The sequence below is a fragment of the Phalacrocorax aristotelis genome, chromosome 5 (assembly GCF_949628215.1).
Source record: "Phalacrocorax aristotelis chromosome 5, bGulAri2.1, whole genome shotgun sequence".
Lineage (NCBI taxonomy): Eukaryota > Metazoa > Chordata > Aves > Suliformes > Phalacrocoracidae > Phalacrocorax > Phalacrocorax aristotelis.
Window position 1 is genome coordinate 62,967,055 of NC_134280.1, and position 23,108 is coordinate 62,990,162.

The window sequence follows — 23,108 nt, forward strand, 5'->3', positions numbered from 1 at the left end:
AAAGAAAAAAAAAAAGAAAAATCAACAGGCAAAATTAATCACTCATAAAATTCCCTGCCTGAACAGAGACTGTTACTCCTAGTCTGATGCTCAAGTCTTACTTTCCAGAGTTGAAGAAAGCTTTTTTTATTTTCTAGTTCTCCTGTTAAACACACTACCCAAACTAATATACCTTAAGCAGCAGAAACCTATTTAGCCACTTAAAAACAGAGGGACAAGCCCAGTATGAGTTTGGGGAGCTTACAAGCAGAACTACGAACCTAATGGTTCTCACCAAGTGTGTTGCTGACCCTTTCTTGTGCTCTCCCTTATTTCATCTCCATCATTATTCTTACAGCCATGACTCTCTTGTTAGTAGAGAGTTAACTTCAGAGTCAGTACTCTGAAGTAAACCAGCATCTGATTTTCACTCCCTTGCTGGAGAAGGTTATCGAAGACTGGTATTGTTACCCGCACCCAATTCCACGATAGCCTCACGTGTGATGCCTGCTCAGGCTGCAGAGCTGTGTACTTCCTGAACATACAGGGAAATTGTGAACACCTGATCACCTACCATAACTCAAGAAACAAATCTTAATTCACAAGAAGTACAGCCTGCCTGGCTTTGCCATCTATTGGATTTGTCTGACAACAAGAGGTGAAAGGATTCTGCAGCTCCATTGTCTCAACTGCAGGATCTAAGAAAACACTGGCAGGCTCATCAGAGAGGTTTATGAGCCTGCAATTCAAAGAGATTAAAAGGAAAAAAATCTACTGAGATTCTTTCAGGCTACAGAACAACATTAAATAACTATTAGCAGCTTGGTTCAGTAAAGCTTTACTAGAGCCCTTGCTGGGTCATTCAGAAATTGTAAAAGAGGAAAGGTATTTAAGTTTCACTTGAGGATACAATAAATATTTCTTGGGCTATTTAAGGCTGAGTTTTAGGGAAAGGGCTGCAAGCAGTAAATGGAAATTTGACCCTTTTAACAGTTTATGGTAATAGTAAAAATAGTCATAACACTTAACAGATTTTTCTAGCTCTTTATCAGTCATATATTCTTAGGATTTTTAAAAAAAACAATTTAGAAATTTCAAGAGATGTACTGTCAAGCAAATGCTGTTCATAGTACCTACTAAGTATCAAAATCACAGTACTCAAAACCTGGATATTTTCAGAAGTTAACTTTTTTCTAATAGGCTATTTAGTTTTTAAACAATTACTTAAGTTTAACTCTCTTGCATTAATTTAAAATAACCGTGCTTACTTTAATTTGAAATTATAAAGTCATATGTAACAAGTTTTCATAACAAAATGCTATGTTTGTTAAAAAAAACAAACACACAAAAAAATACCACATCACTTGTACCCAAAGCGGATCAGAGTTGGCTCCAAAAAGCTGCGGTAAAAGGCTTGTGTTCCAGCACTCGCTGAGGATCTACAGCCATAAAATCCATGGCCAGAAAAGGAACATGCACTTATGGCACTTAAAGACTACGACCCGGCACACTGAAAAGCCCAAGTTAACGGCCATGTTAAAAGCTTTATTTTTGTCTAAAAGGTTTTTTTAAAGAAGGAATTTTCTTAACAAGGAACAACTAAAATGTGCTGCATTAATTTTTTTTTCCCTTTCTCATAATAAGGTCATCAAGGCGTTCCACTGCCATTTCTGCTATTATGAGCATTTTTGTAGGCTTTTGTCTTGCTTCTCCTGCTTATTCTTGTAGTAGATTTGTAAGATTATTCTTCTGGCCTCCTATTTACCAAATTACGTTAAGATGCCTTGGTATCTAATACAGAATCGTCCCTTTATGGCTAGAACAGGAGGAGATGCTGGATTAACGGGAAAGTGACCATCTCCAAAACAGTCTTTTCAGTACTAGGAGAGGAAGGGGGAAGGAGTAGGGGTCATTTTCCTAATTTATGACCACACCTGTATGACTCCCTTTCTAAACCTGAAGTAGAAACTTAACTGAGAGTGAGGACACATCCTCAAAGATTTTGCACATTTTAAAGAGATTGGTGTTGTCAGTGGAAGCTGAATTAGCAACCAGATATTTTAAAGTGAGCTATTTTAAGCTACAGAAAGATTTTCGTTGTGCCCCGCTGCCTAAAGGGAAGGTCCAGAGAGGACGGAACCAGCGCTGTACTCGGAGACAAATGGCGCAAGCTGGGGCACTTGCAATTCCAGTTAGGACCTGTATTCCTTCTAATAAATGAAGCAAAACCCAAAAGGGTAATGATACTGGAATATGTATTCATGAATGAAAATTGCATCTGTACATTTTTCAAAAAATTTAATTTAAACTTTGAAAATCAAAAGGAGGTATGTGCTGAGATGTGGAAGCTCCTACAGGTGGCTACACCCCTACCCTATAAACACTTCTGCTTTATGACACCGGTGTCCATCATCACATAAAAACATGTTGTCCTGGATAGAACCTCACTGGAGCCACACATGGGAAAAACCTTAGACTCTTAAATTTCTCTACTCTCTGCCCCAAAAACATATACAAAGCAACTGGTTTTAGTGTCAATCCTATTATTAGCTTTGAATTATTTGCTACATTAAGTGTCAGAAATTAATCAAAGTCACCAGTTTGATTTAATTTTTAACTATGACCTTTCTATTAATCACTCTATTACTAATTAAAATATGAAATGAATTATCTTAATTATGTGATCGTTTAGGTACACAATTCCTTTGTATTTAAGTCAACAAAAGTTCACAAAAGTTGCAGGGCTGCTACTCAAAGGGACCTTGATAGGATATAGAAGTGGGCTGACAGGGACATCAAAGGGTTCAGCAAGGATTAAGTCCTGCTTTTGGGATGGAATAACCCAATACACCAGTACAGGCTGGGAGACAACTGACTGGAAAGCAGCTTTCCAGGACAGGCCCTGAGGTCCTGGTGGACAACAGGTTCAACACGAGTCAGCAGGCGCTCTTGCGGCAACAGCCGACCCCATACGGGGCTGTATGAGCAAGAGCGTAGCCGGCAGGTCAAGGAAGTGATTCTTTTCCTCTCTACTCAGCACTTAACGAGATTGCACCTGAAGTCCCGTGCCCAGTTTTGGTCTCCCCTATACAAAGGGCTGACATACAGGAGCAAGGCCAGTGGCCTGTCAGCACAGTCAGGGGTTGGGGGACACGTCATGCAAGGAGAGGCCCAAAGAACGCAGGCATCTCACCGTCTACAGCTACCTAACAGGAGGGTGTAGGGAGGACCTCTCAGCGATGCATGGTGGAAGGATGAGAATTGAAAGGCACAAGTTGCAAAAAGTCCTTATATCCAACTTGATAGAAGCAAAACATGGTTTGGTTGGTCTGGGTTTTTTTTTGGGTGTTTTGTGTTTGTTTGTTTTCATTTTTCTACTATGAGGGTGTTCAAACACTGGAACAGGCTGCCCAGAGCAGCTCTGGAATCTCCATCCTTGGAGATATTAAAAACCAGGCTGGAGAAGCTCTGAGCAACTGACCTATGTGGACTCCCTCTGTAAGTAACAGTAAGAGATTGATCTAGATGACCTATGAAGGTCCCTTCCAACCTATGTGATTTCTGGTTCTGTGAAAAGTTTTTTTATTCTTTCTTTCACATTGTGACACAGAAGCATAAACTTTCAGGGTTCAGATGACTTCTAATATGAAACCCATAAATGGTTTTTCCAAGCTAAACTCACTGAAAAACTTTTGCTAACCATTACTGTCAAACTTGATTTTAACAGTATATTCATCTTTTCTAAACGGGATACCGAACAAAGAATGGAAAAATCTCTAAGAAGAAAATCTGTTGAAGAAAAAAAAAGTCCATTCTTAATAGGTAAATTGTTATGCGGCTTTTTTTTCATCTGCCAAATTTTTCACAGGAAGTGGAAGCAAAAGATCCACCATTACAAAAGGGTAATTCCTATATGGTATTAAAGATATATCAAAACAATGAATTGGAAAAATTTTCACAAGACACAGAAAAAGGCAGTTCTTGTGAGATTTCCAGACCAGAGAGGCTTGGGTAAGTATTTGACCAAAACCTCTAAATGGTTTGAGATTTGTCCTTTCCTCTTTAATACCATGGCCTGAAGGCACAAAAAAATTACAAGATGATCATTTTGATACCTGCAGAGAAAAGCAGTAGTAATATATGAAAGCACATTCACTTGTGATTCTCAACGATTCAATCAACAACCCCCAATTAAAAACCATAGACACCCCCCCCAAATTTCAGCTTCTTAGTACTGAATTAAGTAAATTAAGATTTAGTCAGTATAAAACAAGAAGGTACCACAAATAAACTATCTGTGAAATGGGAAAAAGACTACAGGACTTCCTGCTGACTGGCAGCCACACGCGCGCACACTGGCTTTGCAGTCTTACTAACTTGTTGTATTATCTCTCTCATCGCTATTCCCCTTAGCTGCTGACTCAATTCCTTTCTTTCTCTGAGCTTTTACAGCAATGTCTAGAATCATGACTTCAGAAGCAACTTGACAGGCATTCAAAGAACTAGAACTTATTTCACCATCATTTTGCTGCCAGGGAACGTGCTGCAAAGAATGCAGCAACACTGCACATGTATGTTACATGTGGTTTAGTCTGAAACACTGGGTCCTCTGTGAATGGCACCCTCTATATTAAAATACATCTATCCCATTATCGTACCGTCACCAAATGCCTGCGTAAATAAATGCATGCTTTGTTTTCTTTATTTACCAAGTCTTTTTACAGAATCTTGAGGCAGCTTTTAGAAGAACTCATCTGGACGCAAAAAAAATCTCAGGAAATACAGATAACCTTTAAAATACCATCAGATAAATTTTGTCAAAACTAATTTATAGCAACGTCCTTCAATTCTGTGGGAAAACAAAGTAGCTTATTAAATCCTGATGTAGCTCTCTACTTCAGTGGATTAACCTGACCCAAGCAAAATGGAACTTCATGGTCTGCTTTTAAGCTGTAGGTAAAACTCACTAGATACACAAAAGACTTCCAACAGCCTCTAATATTTCTTTTTCCTGCGCATGTACAATTTGCGATAATGGAAGACACAGCCGATACTACAATGCTAAGAGCACAGTAGGATGGGAGCACTGGGTAGCAGAAATTCCTGTTCTGGCATCACGTTCAGGCATTTAAAAAACTAAGTTTGAGATGAACATCTATTGAAGTTTGATCCTAATACTGTTTACATAACAAATGAGTGCAAGATCGATTTTTTTCCCCATTCTTTCAAAATATTTATTCAACAATTCTGTTTTTACCCCTCCACCCTCTTTTTCAAAAACCCACACAAAGTCTGAAATACAAGATTATTTAACTAGAGAATTCATACTGGGTATATACAATTATATATCACTCTTTTTATCCTGCAGTGATGCATATCTGCCAGAATGACTAAGCCTTTGTCTCTCCAAGTTCTGGTATCCGCAGCGGCAGGGGAGTTAAAAATCAGCACAAGAGAGAAAGGTCTGATGGTGTGCCAATGTACAATGGAAGAGAATTCAATAACAAGCTGCAGAGACAGTGGGCTTTTATCAGACACATTCAAAAGTGGTGGTGGCTACACGTCAATGCTGGACCAGAGTGTGTTACTGCAGAGTGCGACTGAGTGTTTTCCCCACAGGCAATACACTATTATTGACTCCCCCCATTAACATGTAGGGTGGATATACATTTATTGAAGGTTCTAATGGAAGGCTGAGGGACTCCTATCCTGAGGCCAGAGCAGAAAGACAGCCTATCACTTCATGTAATGGTAGCCCATGTGTGACAGACCTGACCTACATTTCCCCCCTTTCTTCCTCACAACAGCCTGTCACTGTTTTAAGAAGCTATTTTCCGAGAGGTATAAAAAGAAATGCATGCTAGAGCTGCCTAGTTAATGTGTTATATTGGAATATTATTTATAAACCTGCTTCAAGAAGGCTAGCTTAGCCTACAGATGAATTATGAAAGCTACCGTAATGCACACACAACCAAAAAGAATGTATCTTAATGATTCTGAAGTGCTTATAAACACATACACATTGAACACTGGGTATAAATGGATTAATACTTATATCTAATATAGTGCAACCAAATGTAGGATAAGACTTAAAATTAAGAATGCGTAATGAAGCTGCCTTAATAAAATAAAGAGGGCTAAGGTCCGTAATTAGTATAAATTTCATGTTCATTCAAATTATTAGGAATAACGCCACCTAACGTTTTGTTGGAAGTAATTCAGCATTTTCACTGGCTAATGTATGTGTAGCAAAAGCTATAAATAATGGATCCACATTTGAAAGTGGGACAAGAGTGAAAGAAACATTTGGTTCAGCAATAAACAGCATTTTAAAATACCATCTAACTACCACTCCCAGACCCTGCTTATTTAGAGAGCTGCTGCCACTACAGCACTCCTTGGCAGGAACCTACCACGCTGCTGCAGGTCATACTCTTTTTTTGTCTCTTCGTTCCCTAGAATTTTCCACGCTTGATCAATTTCGATGAACCTCTGCACGCGCTCCTCCACTTCTCCTGCTGGCACATCTGCCTTCTGTTTGTCTGGATGATACTGCCAATCAAAAAAAAAAGATTAAAAAAGTTGAGGGGAGTGGAAGTGAGGAGGGTGGAAGAGGAGCAATCAATAATGCATTTGATAGTCAGTTAAAAGGACAGAGAAAAGGAGAAGGCCTGAGCTAAGGTGCCAAAGGAAGGGAGACAATGACGCTGGGCACACAAGAAAACTGCCAATTTAATTAGACCACTGAAATGGCAACAAAACCACCAGTGGCACAAGTGTCACCATGCGCAGTGACGGCATTTTCTGGATAATTTGCTGATGGAATCATTGGTCCTATGGATAATTTACCTAGAGAGAACGACTACCACACACAGAAACAGGTACACGCAGAGGACCACAACACGGGAACAAGAGGAGGTGGTCTAGGTTCTAGTAGCTCTCGTAATATTACAGACAGCTGATTTAAACAATACCACCAATGTTTAGTTAAGGCTATTACAGATGAACTGAATACTGTATTACATGGACCTAGCTTTTTATTATTTAAATGGTAATTAGAATACACATGATCAAATATAATTTATAATACATGTAATTCTACTTTTGAAAATCTGCCTCAACATCTTCAGTTTCTTCCAGTTCAGTGAATCAATAGCCCTTCCAAATATTTAAAGCCATGGATCACTGGCTACAAAATTGTGTCCTTTTAGTTAAGAAATGGTTATTCAAGGACATGGCTGCAAGAAATCCCACGTTAAATCGGCATTAATAATTAAACTGGTAACGCATTTGCTTTACTGTTTGTACTACAGGTTCGGAACAGAGCATTCTGACTTCTTTTTGGTTCAAATGTCTGCTGAAGAGGAACCTTCAAAGCTCCATCTTCCTACAGCTTTAATTCATCCCCAGTAATCTCTTTTTTGATATTTTAAATTGCGCGGTATAAGCGATGAGCCAACAGGAAACAGCATTTAAGATGAGAACGTTGCGATATAATCAGACCTATCAGCCGTTAACTGTGTTATAAATCAAGATATCCCTTATTCTGGAGCTTTAGCTTCTGCCCTTTATACTAATATCAGTTGGGGCACTGAGATGTACAGCAGATTTTAAGACTTAGAGCAGCTGTTATACAAGTATTTGAGCAAATTTCTGATTAACTGAATCACTTTCTTCTAGTTTATAATCAATTTTGTACAGGAAAGGAATCCTAATATCACGTGTGTTTCATAAAATACGAAATTTAAAAGGACCACTTCTAGTGGAGTCTGTTTGCTCACTGATGTACGCATCTACCATTTGGGCTGATGGGTATTACCCAGATACACCCCTGGTATGACAACAACAGAACGTACATAAAAGCAAAATATTAAGCTTTGACCTCAAGTTTTTCCACAGGTATTCTTCCATATACCAACGAACACACCTGCAACCTCGAGTATGAAGCCTGTACACAAATGTATATTTTTGTTCCACCATATAAGTAAGCACACTTGAAGTCATCTCTGCATTCAAGTGTGAGGACTAGCTTGCAACTTGCTGAAAATATGGCTGAAGCACAGTTGTGATCCATAAATTTGGGTTTATCTCTTAGAGATCCTCGTTTTATCTCCCCAACTGAAGATGACAACATTCTCAGGTGCAAACAAATAAGGAAGGTTCAGTCATCGCATTTAATCACTGTATTCTAAATAGCTAATTAGACAACGAGTAATTATACCTTTACTTGGTAGGCACTCAATTCAGCATTCTGATGGCATGTTGTACTGTAAAAGCTATTTAAATGTATTGTTTTCAAATCCATTTTTCTGAAACCTTTGCTTTTCCAGTTGTATTTCAATTTTAATAGCATTTTTAATGTTGGTGGTTGATTGTATACCACATTGGTGAAAGGGCATTTTTTAAAAAAATAAATCAATGCTTACTAAGCACACAAGGCAAAATAGTCTGATCACATTAAGGATTTATATGGTTTCCTTTCAGCGATTATGTTTGAGGTATGCATCCAACAGTTACTCCTCAAAGCAATATTTTATCTAAAAAAATGATACTTCATTATTTTAAAATATTCCAGATGCTTTATTTAAAAATTTGGACCCACCCCAAATACTGGAGGATTAATTATAATACCTACAAAGAGAGTTATGACTTCTGTGTATTTCACTCCATTTGGATGACACTGTAAGCACTCTCCCACAGGCTTACACCCAAAAGGGTGTAAAGGCCTATCAAGGAATATTATACCAGACTTAGTGCCACTGAAACTTAATTAGATTTTAACAGCACTGCCAGAAAACTGTTGCCCATGTTGTTATATGTTTGGATTGGCCACAAGACCACACCTTCTCAGATCAGTGTCTTACAGATACATGAGCACATTACTGACCCATTGCCCAAAACAGCACCAAGAACACTGATTCCCTCCTGCCGAGAATGTTGACAAAACACCCGCACAAAACTGGTCACACTTGGCCTTCGCTACACCCAAACTCTGTCTGACCAAAAAGTGATTTTGGACTATACTGAAGTAGTCAGTGAAAAACAGTAAGCCACAAGTGTCACAGACGCACTTTGGAAAAATAATAATCAATGCAGAAAAGGCTATTCTGGTGTTTTTTTTTTTTTAATAATGCATTAAATTAATTATTCTTCAGCTTTCTCTTTTAGCTTTTAACTTCTTTCCTATAGATTTAGAAAACAATATTTGTGGCATATGCAATTTTTATATTTGAAGAACTACAATTTCATGTAACTAATAACTACATTGTAGGGGATCTGCTAATTAAAAAACAAATATATATCCATTTTGGTCTCCATGCCTTCTGAAACTATTTGCTCCTTCCTTTGTCAGGCTTCTTCCTCTATTACTCTTTAGTAGCCTAAGTCTACACTAAAAAATCCTCAAACCTCTGCTCTTTCACTCTAATCCCTTTTTTTTCCTTCCCCCAGCATCCCCATTTCATCTGAATTCATTACCTACCTGTTCTCATTGACTCTATTTTCCTACTCTCCAGCTTGCTGATCAAAATCCAAGAATGCTGGTGTGTAGCAAAAATCCACTTTTGATTCAACTGCCCATACCCTTCTCTCATCTCTGAGACAACAAACGAGGTGTCCCCCCCATTCAGCCACCTCAGACACCACCCACAGAGGACATTACACCGGAATTTCAGCCAACCTACTACGAGCTGAAGTTTAGAGGGAGCACTCTAATGCCCTCCATCAATACTTCAGACGTTAATCAACCATACTCTCTTTTGGTCTCTTCCCCCATTCTTGGTTACCATATTCTTGCTTCTGATTCTCCTCCCTCTCCAGCATACCCTTCAGAGGAGCTGCCTCAACACAAGCCAGGGGTTTGGTTTTGAGGGAGGTGAAATATGATGAACGTTTCTGATCTCCTCCTCTTTCCCCATTCAGCCTTATTTCTGGGTTAATCTCAGCTGCAACCATGTACAAGCTCCGTAATGAAAACAGACAAGGCTGTTTTCTACTCAACCTATCTCCTTCTACTCAAACCAAACCATTGTTCATCTCTCCCTGTATGCATCCAGTTGCAAGTTCGTCAATTGTTAGGGCCCCCCAATGTCTCCTGCAATATCACTTCTCACAATCTGTGCAAATTATCTTCATGTCATTCATACCTGCCACCTGAGCTCTATTACTGCACTTAGGATGTATTTAAATCTTTCTGGCTGCACACACGTAACGTTTTTAAGAAGCAATACTTCCATAAAAATACCTCTCGCTGAGCACTTTTCTTGATTTTTTGAACACTGTAATAATTTTTACTAACATGTTACTACTTAATAGGACTTTATAAAAAACAATAATGTATATTTTTCTGAGTTTGACAGAGGGAGGGGAAAAGGAAGGTTAGAGATATACACCTAATCCAGTTTTCCTTTGTTATACATCTACTAGAAGTAATTTGCTAACTTCTTTCCGTCACTGAAGACTGTCTGGAATTTACATCAGTTTACAGCATATGATGCTTTGTAGTTATTGAATTAAAAAATAAACTGCTTGATAATGGAAATATATTAGTTCATTTGTTAACCATAAAAAAATACCTTGCACGTACATGCAATACCGCTCTCTCCCCTTACGTTTATCTTAAATGTCACATTGTCATAGTATTTCTTGAGGACTCTGGCTCTTAGTGATTGCAAAAACCAAACAAACCCTAAAAAAAAAAGAAATTAACCATTCCACTAAGAAAAATTTGAAAAAGTACAAGCCTTGAAGCCCAAAGCTCAAATGAAAGCCACACTTCAAACATCATCTGTTGGAGATTGGTGAAATTTTTAGTGCTGCAGGGAAACAAAAAAGCAGGCTAATACAAACTTAACCTCATGCCCTTTTACATTACAGTAACATCATTATACCTTTCTAAAGCAACTGTATTGAACTATCTTATTTTTAATATACATCAGACTCTACTTTTCAGCAGCTTGGGTATAGTGGGGAACAGCACATCACCCAGCAAAAATACTCTGAAATGCAGATACAGGTTCAGTTCATGGTATCCAAAACTTTAGCGGTTTTTCATGGAACATCTTAGTTTAGGTAAATTAATTGTATTTCACTATGCTAATCTACGGCCTTTGATACCTACTGCAGAATAAAGAACAAGCAAGTGAGCAAACTTTCTGTCTCAGGAAAAAGGTGTCAATGTTGTGTTCACCAAATTATTAAAAGTGTTGACTCCAAATATTTACACAGTGAGATTTTTATTTATACAGTGTACCACACATGGTTTTCACCCACAGGGTTTGTATATGAATTTGGAACATGCTACAGCACATTCAACTGCTACATTCTTTATTTCTGCCTACTTTATACTCCATGAAGTTTGGTCCCTTCTGCACTTTAAGAATTGCAAAATTAATCCCTGGACTTTAATCCCTGGAAGTAAATAAAGACCATTTGGTCAATAACTGTAACGGTATCACATCTCGATAACCATACCAACAGACCTTAAGAACTCTCATACCACAAGATGAGAAACTGTGATAGCTGGTTGAGCAAATCAAGCGACACAGAGATGACACGCTAGGGTCCCTATCCTCCTAACACTTGTACGAGTTGCTTAACTTTAAGCAATAAATGTAATAGGGTTGATTGATTTTAATCAAATTCAAATTAGCAAGCAGAAAACATCTAGTTAAATCAATTTAATGTACATTTCTTACTGGTGTTCACAAATTTATTTTAAAAAAGAAATTTACAGCACCCAGTCAGAATCAACTTAATACAGCTTACTAGGAGGGGAGGGGTGAAGCACACAGGCATAGGTTTGTCATCTCTTGCTAAACTGTGGAATACACGCTAACTAAACTGCTTAATATAGCCAAACTTTTACTCATAACTACTTTTCCACATGACAAGTTGAAAAGGCTGATTATTTAGAAAAGGTTAAAAAAAGTACTATACCTTCTCACATTTATTACTTAATACATTACCATTACTATTTTGCCTTGCGTGTAAGGGGTATTCACTCTAAAAACCAAAGATGCACCACGTCCCCAATTCCATACATCAAAATAGGAGGCTTTATTTTCTATGAAAACTACTACTACTTCCTATTTTTTATTTAAGTTAGGAAAAAGTGCTTTCATTTACTACTATGTCTTTCACAGATAACTGTAAAGAATGTCTGCCCCCTAAAATTCCACAGGTTTTAAGTAAGCCTATTTAAAATGTAAACTTTCTAATTTTTCTGACTGAGGAAAATCAAGTAGATCAGCTTTAAATTTTTCCGGGGTTGAAATAAGGAGTACTCTCTGCTTTCCATGGCTTTGTCTTTCCTATTTTCCAATATTTCATTCAAAGCTGTCCAACATTTGGAGATATCTTCAGCCACAAATAAAAAGTAATATAGAAAGGATGAACCAGATTTGACTGCACTGGATCTTGACCTTCTCTCCTGAGACAATAATTTCTGAGAAATATTCAGACTTTTTATTACACACATTTTAGATTTTTTTTGTGTGTGTGTAAGGGAAACCATTATTAAGCTTCTAGAATTCAAAAGTAAAGACATACATAGAACAATGATGAAACCATTAGAGCTGAAAAATTAAAAAATTAGACTATTCTGGACTTACTATCATGAGTCAAAGTAACCACTGAGCAGTCAGTACTACCACCAGTTACAGCATAGTAGATTTCTAACGTGTCAGATTTATTAAAGATTTTTAACTCTGCAATTATCTACAGTCTCATGGAATCACCTTGCTAAATTAAATTGACAAGTTTAAACAAGTCTTGAATTCCTGCTTTATTTCAATAGGGGATGTGCACCTATATTTGACTAAGGATCTATAAAGCTAGAGATGTGCCATAAGTTCCCGAGTAAATCAAGTAGCAAGGTTTTAACAGGGGATTACTTACATGCGTTCAAGTAATCGTCCTTTTGTAGGAACTACATCTAATGACTAAATCTAAGCTGTAAATAGGAGTCCATCATAGAATCTTAACATCTAAAATAAACTTAGTATCTCTTAGCATCCTTCTCCATGTTAGTCAGTAGTAGCAGCTATGATAGTTTTATAGCCTGACAGTAGTTGTTTCGTGTAATGCATCTAGAAATAACATGTCCAGCCAAGTATGAATTATCCTTTTTGTTTGTCATGGTAAAAGTAAAAGGAAGCCACAGTGTTCATGACCTACACTACAACTACATTACCTCCTGAATTTTGTAAAAAGATCTGTCTTTATATTCAAAAATAAGCAGTGGTGAAAGGCACTCAGTAATGGTCATGGAACAGAAATTCAACCCTAACTTTACAAACAGAGCACGGCTCCATATCTGGTGAAGCCACCATTTTTGACAAATGACAGAATTGAATTAAAATCACAAACAGAAGAGGTAAAAGTCATGAAACTGGTATGCAAAGGGTCAGTTGAATTAACATTGTAAAAGTGAAAGTCACCATGGATAAGCATCTGATAGTATGAGATAACAGCAGTACACGTCAATGACATCCATTTCTGCTGATAGGAGAGTTAGGTGAATGGCAGCAAGTGGACACAAGAGTTGGGTACTATGCTGTTCAGAAGAGAAAAAGAATGAGAGGGGGAAACATTGCAACAGCCGGATAAAGACAGAAACCCAAGCCATTTTTTTCAAATAACATTGCCAGACTCATGGCTGGGAATCCAACAGAATGAGACTTTGACTCCTTACTAGAATTGCACAGATTAATAGCCAACACTCTTAAAAAAAAAAAAAGGCATATTATCAGTATTTGTGGAGTTCAATCTATTTATTCTTGTATTCAAAGCTCAATACTGAAGCAGCAATATATCCAAATTTCAGAATCACAATTCTCTCTCAGAGTTAATATATGTCAGTTTATTTGGTTAATAAATCTAAACTATTATTTTATTTATTCCACATTATAAGTTAAAATTCTTTTAAAGACCAAATGGGCCTACACAAGCAGAACAGAAAGCCTAACACAAACAGTGTTTGTTTATACAAATTTTAGCAACAAATGTGTTGCACTAAGACAAAATGCACAAATCATTACCAGTACATTCCTTGTGACATAATGAAGTGCATCCTTTTAACGGAACAAGAACAAAACGCAGGAGTTAACACGAACATAAAAATAACAAAATTGGAAACTATGCTTAAAAACATTTCTCATGCTTTCTGCAACATTTCTACATTATCCACTGTAATTATTATCTACAGGTTAAGCTAACAAGGTCAGGACAAAATCTGTCAAGTGTTCTCATCTGACAGAAGTATTCACAGGTCCATGCAAATTTGTCTGTAGACTACAGAGCTCATCATAATACTTCACATATTAGAAGGAAGCTGGAAGTCATTCAACATTAAGAACAAAAATATTAACTAGCTATTTCCTATTTAATTTCCCACTGTAGTCTGAATTCTTGTTACATTTCCCTGCCTTAAAAAAAGAAAAAAGAAATCTGAGTAAATTTAATGCCAAGCTGTTCTTAAGAGGAAAGTCCTTTGCCCCTGCTTACAACACATGTAGTAAATACCAGTTTTTACTGGGACTTGCCAATAAATCTCACCCTCTGACACAGAGTGTCTGTTCATACTCAGTTTTTGGCCGCTCTGCCACAAATGCCAACAAAGGGACCAATTAATGAAAACTTTCTTGATACATTCCCAGTGGATGAATGTCCGCCTTGCAGAAGGTACCTTGACAACATTCATCTCGCACAGGCCAAATGGTTGCTCTGTGGTAGCAATTAAGACACCACCAGCCTTGGCTAGATTTAAACCAACAACCAAATCTGTGTAGATCTGACCAAATGCTCATAGAAACCTGGAGAAATTAACTGCTAAACAAGGGCTGGAATGGGTCTATAATTGCATCCATTTCTCTAGTTATCTACAGACAACGTGGACACATTTTTATTAGAAAGAAATTAAAATTCTTAAAACAAGATTCCTTAATCCGGCCACATGACCACAGTGTTTAAGCCATGTCTATGAATATCTAAGAAATCTACAACTCTTCTAAATAATTTCAAGAATCAGCATAATATGGTAGGCTGACATTCTCTGCATCTGTCTCTCTCTCTCTCTACAAAAAGCCCATGTTCAGTCTTCATATTCCCATAGCTTTGGAATCGAGTTTGGACAACTAAGCTTAGTGCAGCATCCCTCCTCTTTCTAAAATTGCATTTGGAAATAAGAGTTTTGTTGCTTTGATCCAGAAGTGCCTGTCTGAAAGTCTCTTACAACAGGCTGTGACCATGAGATACTGGTGTGATAGTTAGTGGAAAAACCTTGACTCCATTGCGAAGTTCATACTGACCTCAGGTTTTTGACAAAGGGTACCCTTCCTGAAATCCCCGTCTTCAGGCAATTTAAGGTGTGACTGGTCAAGGCCACACACCTCATGATCGTTATCACAAACCTAGACATTCTGTATCCGTTGGTCTCAGGGCTCAATAAATTCATGTTTAGAACTACCCAAGATATTAAACTTGTGTACCTGAAATACTACAGCTAAGCTTAACACTGTATAGGAGGGTGGGTTCCCCCACCACCCCACACCGCAGCAAAACTGCACATTTCCAGTTCTATTCTATGCCATTATAAGGCTTGTAGCGATATTTTAAACCAAATTATGCAGCACGTATTGAAAGTTCCAGATCAGCTGATAAAGCACCAAAAGATAAAGCTGAACAGTCTCCCTACTGGACACAGCACAAAAAAGGAACCATATAATACAGTTACAACACTTCAGGAGCTATGTAATTACATTTAAAGTTAACACTTTTGCTAATTCTACATACACTGTCACACTGAATACTTTAAGACACAAATCCCTATCAGCATTTAACATAATTAACACACATATTTGGTATTACCTACAGCATGTATATAACAGCTATATTTGAACAATCAAGCACACCAGCTCCAAATGCTCATTCCCTCTGGTTACGGGCAGCACGATACACAGATTAGAATCTATGGAGACTAGCTGTTACGCTTTGGGGCTGAACTCTCTTTCTTGCAGAATCCATTCTGTAATGGATTTAAATCAGAACACAGATTGAATTATAAAATTGTTTATTAAACTGAAATTTGAGGTTTTTGATAGCTAAATTTAAGAAACCCACATTTTAGCCACCTGGGTGGGTCAAGAAAAAAGGTGACAAACATGCACTTGGCCCCCACCCTGTGGCACTCACTGAAAGGTCACAGAAAGAAGCCATTTTCCATCTTCACCAGCTAAACTCATTAAATTAGAGCAGGATGAAAAAACCACTTAATTATTTTACAAAAATTTAAGTGATTTATTCAATAGAAGTATTCTAAACCAGGAAGTGGTTTATTTCAGTAAAACAAATAAGCTTAAACTGTAGGAGAAAATGAATTCATTTTGAAAAAATATTTTAAATACGTAAACACTAAACTTTTCTCCTATCATGGGAGGAGGGAGTATTTCTGAACGAACAGTATGAATTTATTACCAATATATTTATTCAAATGAAAAGAAACCCCCCAATTACCAGTAACCAAGTAATTCTGCCAGTACTACCTTGCTAGACTCAAAGAGCTTTTCAATTCAAAGTTACTTAATTTTCAACTGAAAAACTATTACAAACTAATATGTAATAGAAAGCCAGTTAGGATGGACCCTCAAAGCATTGTGGTGCTAACTGCTCTTAACTTAGAATGATTTTTCTTGCCATTTTATCACATGAAAGATCAGGAATTATCCGGAAATCTTACTGCCCTAGCATTTCTTTTACTACTCCAAAAATCTGGAAGAAAAACTATATAGGTTTATTTTTAAAAAACTATTTCACCTATTTCCATAATTTGTAGGTCACCTCTTACTTAAAAGATGACAAAACAAACAAAAGTCTACATGATTTTTAAGAGTAAGGCTTGTACAAAACACAGGTTTGATACTTCAATACATGTTCCTTCTATGAATTAGTAAGTATTCCCAGCTTTCCCCAAGTTTCACAGAATCACAAGTTTATGGGGGAGGATAAAGATTTTCAGCAATAAAGACTTCTTTCACTGGAACTATGCTGAAATTTTTTTTTTTTTTTTAGCTTTTCTACAAGCTTCTTTTGCATAGAAGTGTCTTGTATAGGAGCTACCCTAAAGCAACATTATACTCTGGGCTCCATGGCCTACATGGTTCATCAGGTACTAATTAGATAGCATGTTCTGTCAACACTTTCTTGCTCTTCTATTAATTAATCATCCTGCCCAATTAATACAATGCAGCACCAGTTCCAAACTCCTTGAGATCCTTTACCTGTGAGAAACAAGGTTGAAGGGAAAAAAACTCCAAAAGGGTCACAAGTTAACCACACTTGTCTAAGATCTGGAGTGACAATAACACCACTATGCTGAAAGGTTAATTATGTTCCCACCAACATTCTCTTGAGCCTAAGTTTGTTTTTTATCTAAGAAAAAAAAAAAAGAGTAAACACAAGCATAAAAACATACTTCATCTATCAGGCTATATTAAATTCAGAAGTCATAACAGCTTATGAAAAAGTAAAGGCTGCAAAACTAAATTCAGACATTAACAGCATATTTCTAATCAGAATATTTGTAGTTAATGTTATTGCTGTTAGATACTGTGTTTTGGAAAATAAGTCACTAATACTGTGCAGAAATTACAGTATGCTAATCCCACCTATGTACAAGAGTCCAAACAATGGCTGCCCTTACAGGCACATAGTCAGCACAACCATAAATCAGCATTTTATAAAAACTATATAGAAATAAATGTGTTTTCTCTATTTATTACACTGCACTGAAGATTGCAGAAGATAAAAACAAACGACAAAGCAGCTGCTAAATACAACACACTACTGCCACCTAATGCTTACTAGGTTACATCAAAAACATGTCATTGTTTCTTTGCACTCCACTAGCATGATGAAAATGGAGACCAAACAAATCAAAAAGTTTATTACTGTTTTTAAATATCTCCTTCACATTTCCACCCCTAAGGGATTTCTAAATTGAACGCATATGATCATATCCTTTCCTGTACACGAAGACTGTAACAGGCAAGTTGTATGTTCAGTAGGCTAAATATGGGGCTCCTGTTTCATCTGCAAAAGTATCAGGACTGTAATACACACACTTCATTAGGATACTCACATAAAGTATTCACATTCACTAGATCAGGTTTCACTCGTTTACATTTTTTTGTAAACTACCCCCTCTTCAGTAAGTAGCATAATTCAGTGTTGAAAAGTTTCACATGGCAAGTATTTGGAGAAGGTGGGAAGAAAAAAAAGGAAAAAAAAGGTGTGGTCTTACATTAAAACAGCATACAAAAAAGTTACTTTGAGGGTGCTTTTTCTTATTTCAGTGATTTTGCAACAGTTCTCCCTCTGAAACATGAAACTTGTTCACTTCCATGAAAAGAATGATTCCAGGTCTTAAACTTGCCTTCCTAGCCCACAATCAATCTTTTCAACGTGTTCACTCACTTGACAGAAGCTAGAAGGGAACATGGAAGCAGCCTGCTTTTTCCCCTCGCAGAGAGGAGAAGCAGAAAGTGAAGAGTTCCTTGTAACATTCAATCTTTTCATATAGAGATTTAAACCTCCCCAAAGGATGTCTATCCAAAGACAGCTAGACAAAACAGCAGGGAATTTATCTTCTTGATTCATTCCTTCAATCTATCTCATCTCTTCTTCCTTTTTCCCCCCAAACACAAACAATCTTGAAGCTTTTTAACAACTTTAGCCTTCTCCTATCTGATCTTGTAATCTGCTTTGACACTGATTCTAGCCTCCACTATCCATCTCCAGGATGATTCTTATTCATAGGAAATGTTCCTCGTTTGAAGAAAAAGAAAGACAGTTTCATTCTGCTTCTAGTCTCTTATACCTTATCTGTTCTGTGATGTTTTCCTAACATAGTTCAGTGATCAACTAGCTGGTGAAAACTGTATCCATCCTTCTCCCATTTTCCTCCTTAATCTGGCTCCTCAGTCTGCCAGAATCATATTTTTAAGCAAGTAACAATCTGAGCTTCCTGCAAAATATTCAGCTGCTTGCATGTTTTACACACATTATTAATCTTTTCCTTACCTTCAGGCCAAAGATAACCACTGCTGTACACAACATCCAGCACAGCAGACCTCCAACTTGAGACAAGTAAGAACCATTAGAATAGAAATATTTCAGACAATATTATTGCTGCTGTAACTGTTACTGTAATGAAATACTTGCTGTGACTCAAGGTATTTGCAGCAAAGAGTCATCAAGATAGCACAGAGGAGGAAAAAGGAATTTGAATAATGAATAATTTTTAAAGAAAACACCCACAGACAACCCAACTTGCTATTTTAAAAATAGCCAGAATAAAAAAGAAAGTTGGGATTAAGTGTACACAGCAATATGCAACAGTTATGCAGACCACATTCTGTCATTCACTAATAGCTGAAAACACAGAGGATACCATCAATCCGATGCTGCAAATTCTTGAAAATTACTGGAGTCCTCTAAAGTGGAATTAAAAAAATCGTAGAACAAATTACACTGTCATAAACACATTAATTTGCATCTTGCATTTTTATTTAAAGTTACCTTGCTTAAACTTACTCTAAACTTCCTCAACCTTCTCTCTGATTAAGCCAAGAATTTTACCACAACATCATCTTTCACATTTAAATCACACAGGTTGATAACCTTGATTTCTGACCAGACTTTTGAATGGTTCTATTATTCACTGGAAAATCTTAATCTTTTGTCAAATTGGGCACAAATCTGAGCTAAGAGACAAGTGAAAAGAGATCTGCTTTTCCTCCTCTGTACTTAGTGGCTGCTGCCAATCCATATGCCCATCTTTAGCATACTTGTTTGATATTTTTAACTGCTGTAGCAGCAGAATTACCACTGTAATTCTGACTAAACTTTTTGTAGAAGTAAATTTCAACTTCCATGGAAACAGTCACTTTCAATCTGATGCTACTTGTAGAAGTCCTGTGATTGCAGAGCTGGTCTTACACTAAGAAGAAATCTCTAATGAGAAATACTTTATTCTCTGCAGTAAACTACTGAAGTCTAAAGATTACCTCAGGTACGACCAGAATCCTTTTCTAAGGCAATTGCTTGTATCATGATACTACTATTCTGACCTTACATTCTCTTATTGGTCTTAACTGACAGTGGGTCCCCGCTTTGTTCAAGGTAACACTCCATGAATCTGCTACTTCAAAGCACTCCAGCTACCATGCAAAAACAAGTAATTGCAGACTCTTGTTTGAAAACTTTCTCGAGAGAGATAACCTATTGCATTGGCAAGGGAAACAGACTACACTTCTGCAGCAGCAATAACTATTCCATCTTATAGAAACCTAAGTAATGAACTCTTAGCCCTTCCCCCCCCGCCATTCTCCAGTCTCTGGAAAGACCTAACCCCTTTAGTCCGAGAAGAGTCCGACAAAACAGCAAGTAATTACCTCATATAACTTTCACAGTAAATGTTCGCATTGCTCACCCTTTTCAGCTCTTGAGCAAACAATGCTGAAGTGAAATGTAAGTTTCATTTTCTACGGATATAAAAGAAAATCAACTGTTGCATTCTGTGTTTATGTAGCGTACATATGTTTGTGTATTGTACATACACACCTGTATAATTAGAAGCAAAGATTAATTTGGCTAATGAAGGTATGAAAATGAGGAGAGGAAACAAACCTATGGTTACCAGAAAGTACATATTTAGAAACACCTTCCCTTTCGTAGTCTTCTGCTTCCATGGTTCTTATTTTCCTATGATGAGCCACCCAAGAACCTCAAAAGCTACTTAAAAAAAGCCTTTTGGGAACTATGCTACACAGCAGAAGGTAAAACAATAAAAACCCCGACAAAAACTAGCATAGGAAAAAAGAGAAGAAATGAAACATTGTAAAACTTACGTGAGTAAAAAGGTAAAAAAAAGGGAATTTTAAAACCTCTTTTTAAATTTCTGACCCCTGTGCTGACAGTTTACGCTGTTAAATGCCATGGTAAATGATGTTCCATTGTTTTGGCAAAAGTTAATGTGGCCCTAGTCATTGAGTAATGCCAGCTACACAAATGGTTATGAAAATAGTTTAGGCAAATGCTACCTTCACGTGAAAGCAAACCCCAGAATCCAGTATTGTATTACAAGAAAAAACAACCAGCATTGCTTAAGCTACTGAAAAAATGGGCATGAACTTTTCCAGCTGACATGTATAATAGCGGATGAAGGAAACCCCACAGGATGCTACTTCCTGGCTGAGTAACATCTGGCAGAAGGGCAGGGACAGGCAGGTAAGGGCAGTAGTCTTCAGCTGGCACGGTGACTTGCAAGATGAATACCTTTCTGCAGTCTAAGAAAGTCAACTATTTTGACACCCACGACTTCCTCAGAATTCCTGAGCACAAAGCAGAGTTTCTACATTGTCCCTCCCACCCCTAGATGACTGTCACTATAGAATTCAAACCAAAGCATACCATTAACTTTCAAATTCATTTGGAACACCTAAAAACAGACAGACACTTTTAAGAGGTCAGATTCAAGCATAATGCAAAATAATCTAAGTCCCTAAGGCACTTCAGCTGCAGAATTCACTGTGGAAAGCAGGCCTTGAAGAATAGAGAACTTATTTTAAACAATTATTTATTAGTGACCATAACTAACTCTTGCATAGCACTTCAAAAGTTGCAGGTGTTTGGTGTTTTGTTTTCTTTAAAATATTTCTTTCAGCTTTCCCTATCTCTAGGAGCAATATATATAGAATCTCTACAGTATTTGAAGCCATTCATGATCTCAAAACAACAGGTTAGGCCCCAGTTGAATTATACTTTTAAAATGGACAGGAAAAGCTAAATATTAACAGAATTTATCACTCAGTTTAGAAAACATTTGGGTGCAAAACCCATGAAGAAACCACTTACCTTTTATGAGCCAGCTTGATTTGAGAGTCACATTAGTAAACATGTTACACTGTATTCAAAAAAATAGAAAACCCGAAAACCCAAACCCCACAAACCAACTCCAGAAGCACCCAGCTGTTGTACAGATTTGGCATCTTAGGCAATACCAAATAAGTCTAATGCATCTTGAAAAGTTTCAACCCTTAAAAATCAGAGGCCCTCACGTATGTTATGACTACTACAAAAATACTCAATTTCACAGATATCACACTGGTATGTAAAACAAACAAACCAAACATCCCCAAAAACCAGTCATTTCAAAATTTCATAGCCACAGTGAAAAAACCATTCCAAACATAATCCATAGAATCACATAAACTTTGCATCTAGTTTGGACTGGATTTACTCACACTGACGGCTTAAAGGACGTATTTATATCTGGATCAATGTTTGGTGTTACTTTAACTTCTAATTTGAGATTGGTCATGGTTGGCATATTTCTCATTTGTAGTAAAGAAAATTTTGACAGTGTGTCCTCATAACTACTAGAAGGACATACCTTCCAGACGACTCAAGGAAATCATGTGACAATAGCATACTCTGCTCACTTCACAGAATTTAGTATTGATCTTTCTGCCATTGATACTTAAGAAGCAGTCTGTATAGATGGTCTTAAGACTTTACAGAACTTCCCCAGTTTAGGAAGGAATAGTCAAGATATGTAGATGAAAAGCTAAGGTCATCCCTAGGGGAAATCAGCAACTGTACAGGAACAATCCAATGTTTTCATTACTTGACTTTCAGTAGCAACGCTTACAGAACCCATAGTTACACTGAGAGAATCCTATCAAGCCCATACTTGGCATTGCTCTTCCGTAGCAGTAGGACCTAATACTGGATTGCTGGCATGCTCTGACAGAAGGGGAGTACCTCTTAAATGAGGAACTCTTGTTCAGCCTCTCCTCAAACATCTCATTAGTTGCTATTTAATGTTTATGTCAAGAAAAGAAAAACATTTAGCTAAGACGCTGCTCAGAAAACTTGTTCATCTTTACCTTCTTTGACCATGGAGATTCTTATACATCCAACACAGCCTGTGAATTTTTTCATTACTGTTAATTTATTAGGAACAACAACAAAGGGTCAAGTTTTTAAAAAGCTGACTATTGACTTTTCAGCCTTAAAGTGCTACTTTTAACATACTGAAAATTAAATGACAGATAGTTTATCCAAATGAC

The 23,108-nt window shown here is 37.2% G+C and overlaps 1 protein-coding gene across 3 annotated transcripts in view; it reads right to left on the reverse strand.

Annotated features, from left to right (window-relative positions):
• DNAJC24 (DnaJ heat shock protein family (Hsp40) member C24) overlaps positions 1-23,108 on the reverse strand; it is a 43,246-nt gene that overhangs the window by 10,436 nt on the left and 9,702 nt on the right. For all 3 annotated transcript variants that reach the window (XR_012660816.1, XR_012660815.1, XM_075094923.1), the window contains exon 3: positions 6,393-6,531. Coding sequence is in view for 1 of the 3 variants with exons in the window: in XM_075094923.1 (XP_074951024.1) it covers positions 6,393-6,531 (139 nt within the window). In the remaining 2 variants the exon portion in view is untranslated. The remainder of the gene's footprint in view (positions 1-6,392; positions 6,532-23,108) is intronic.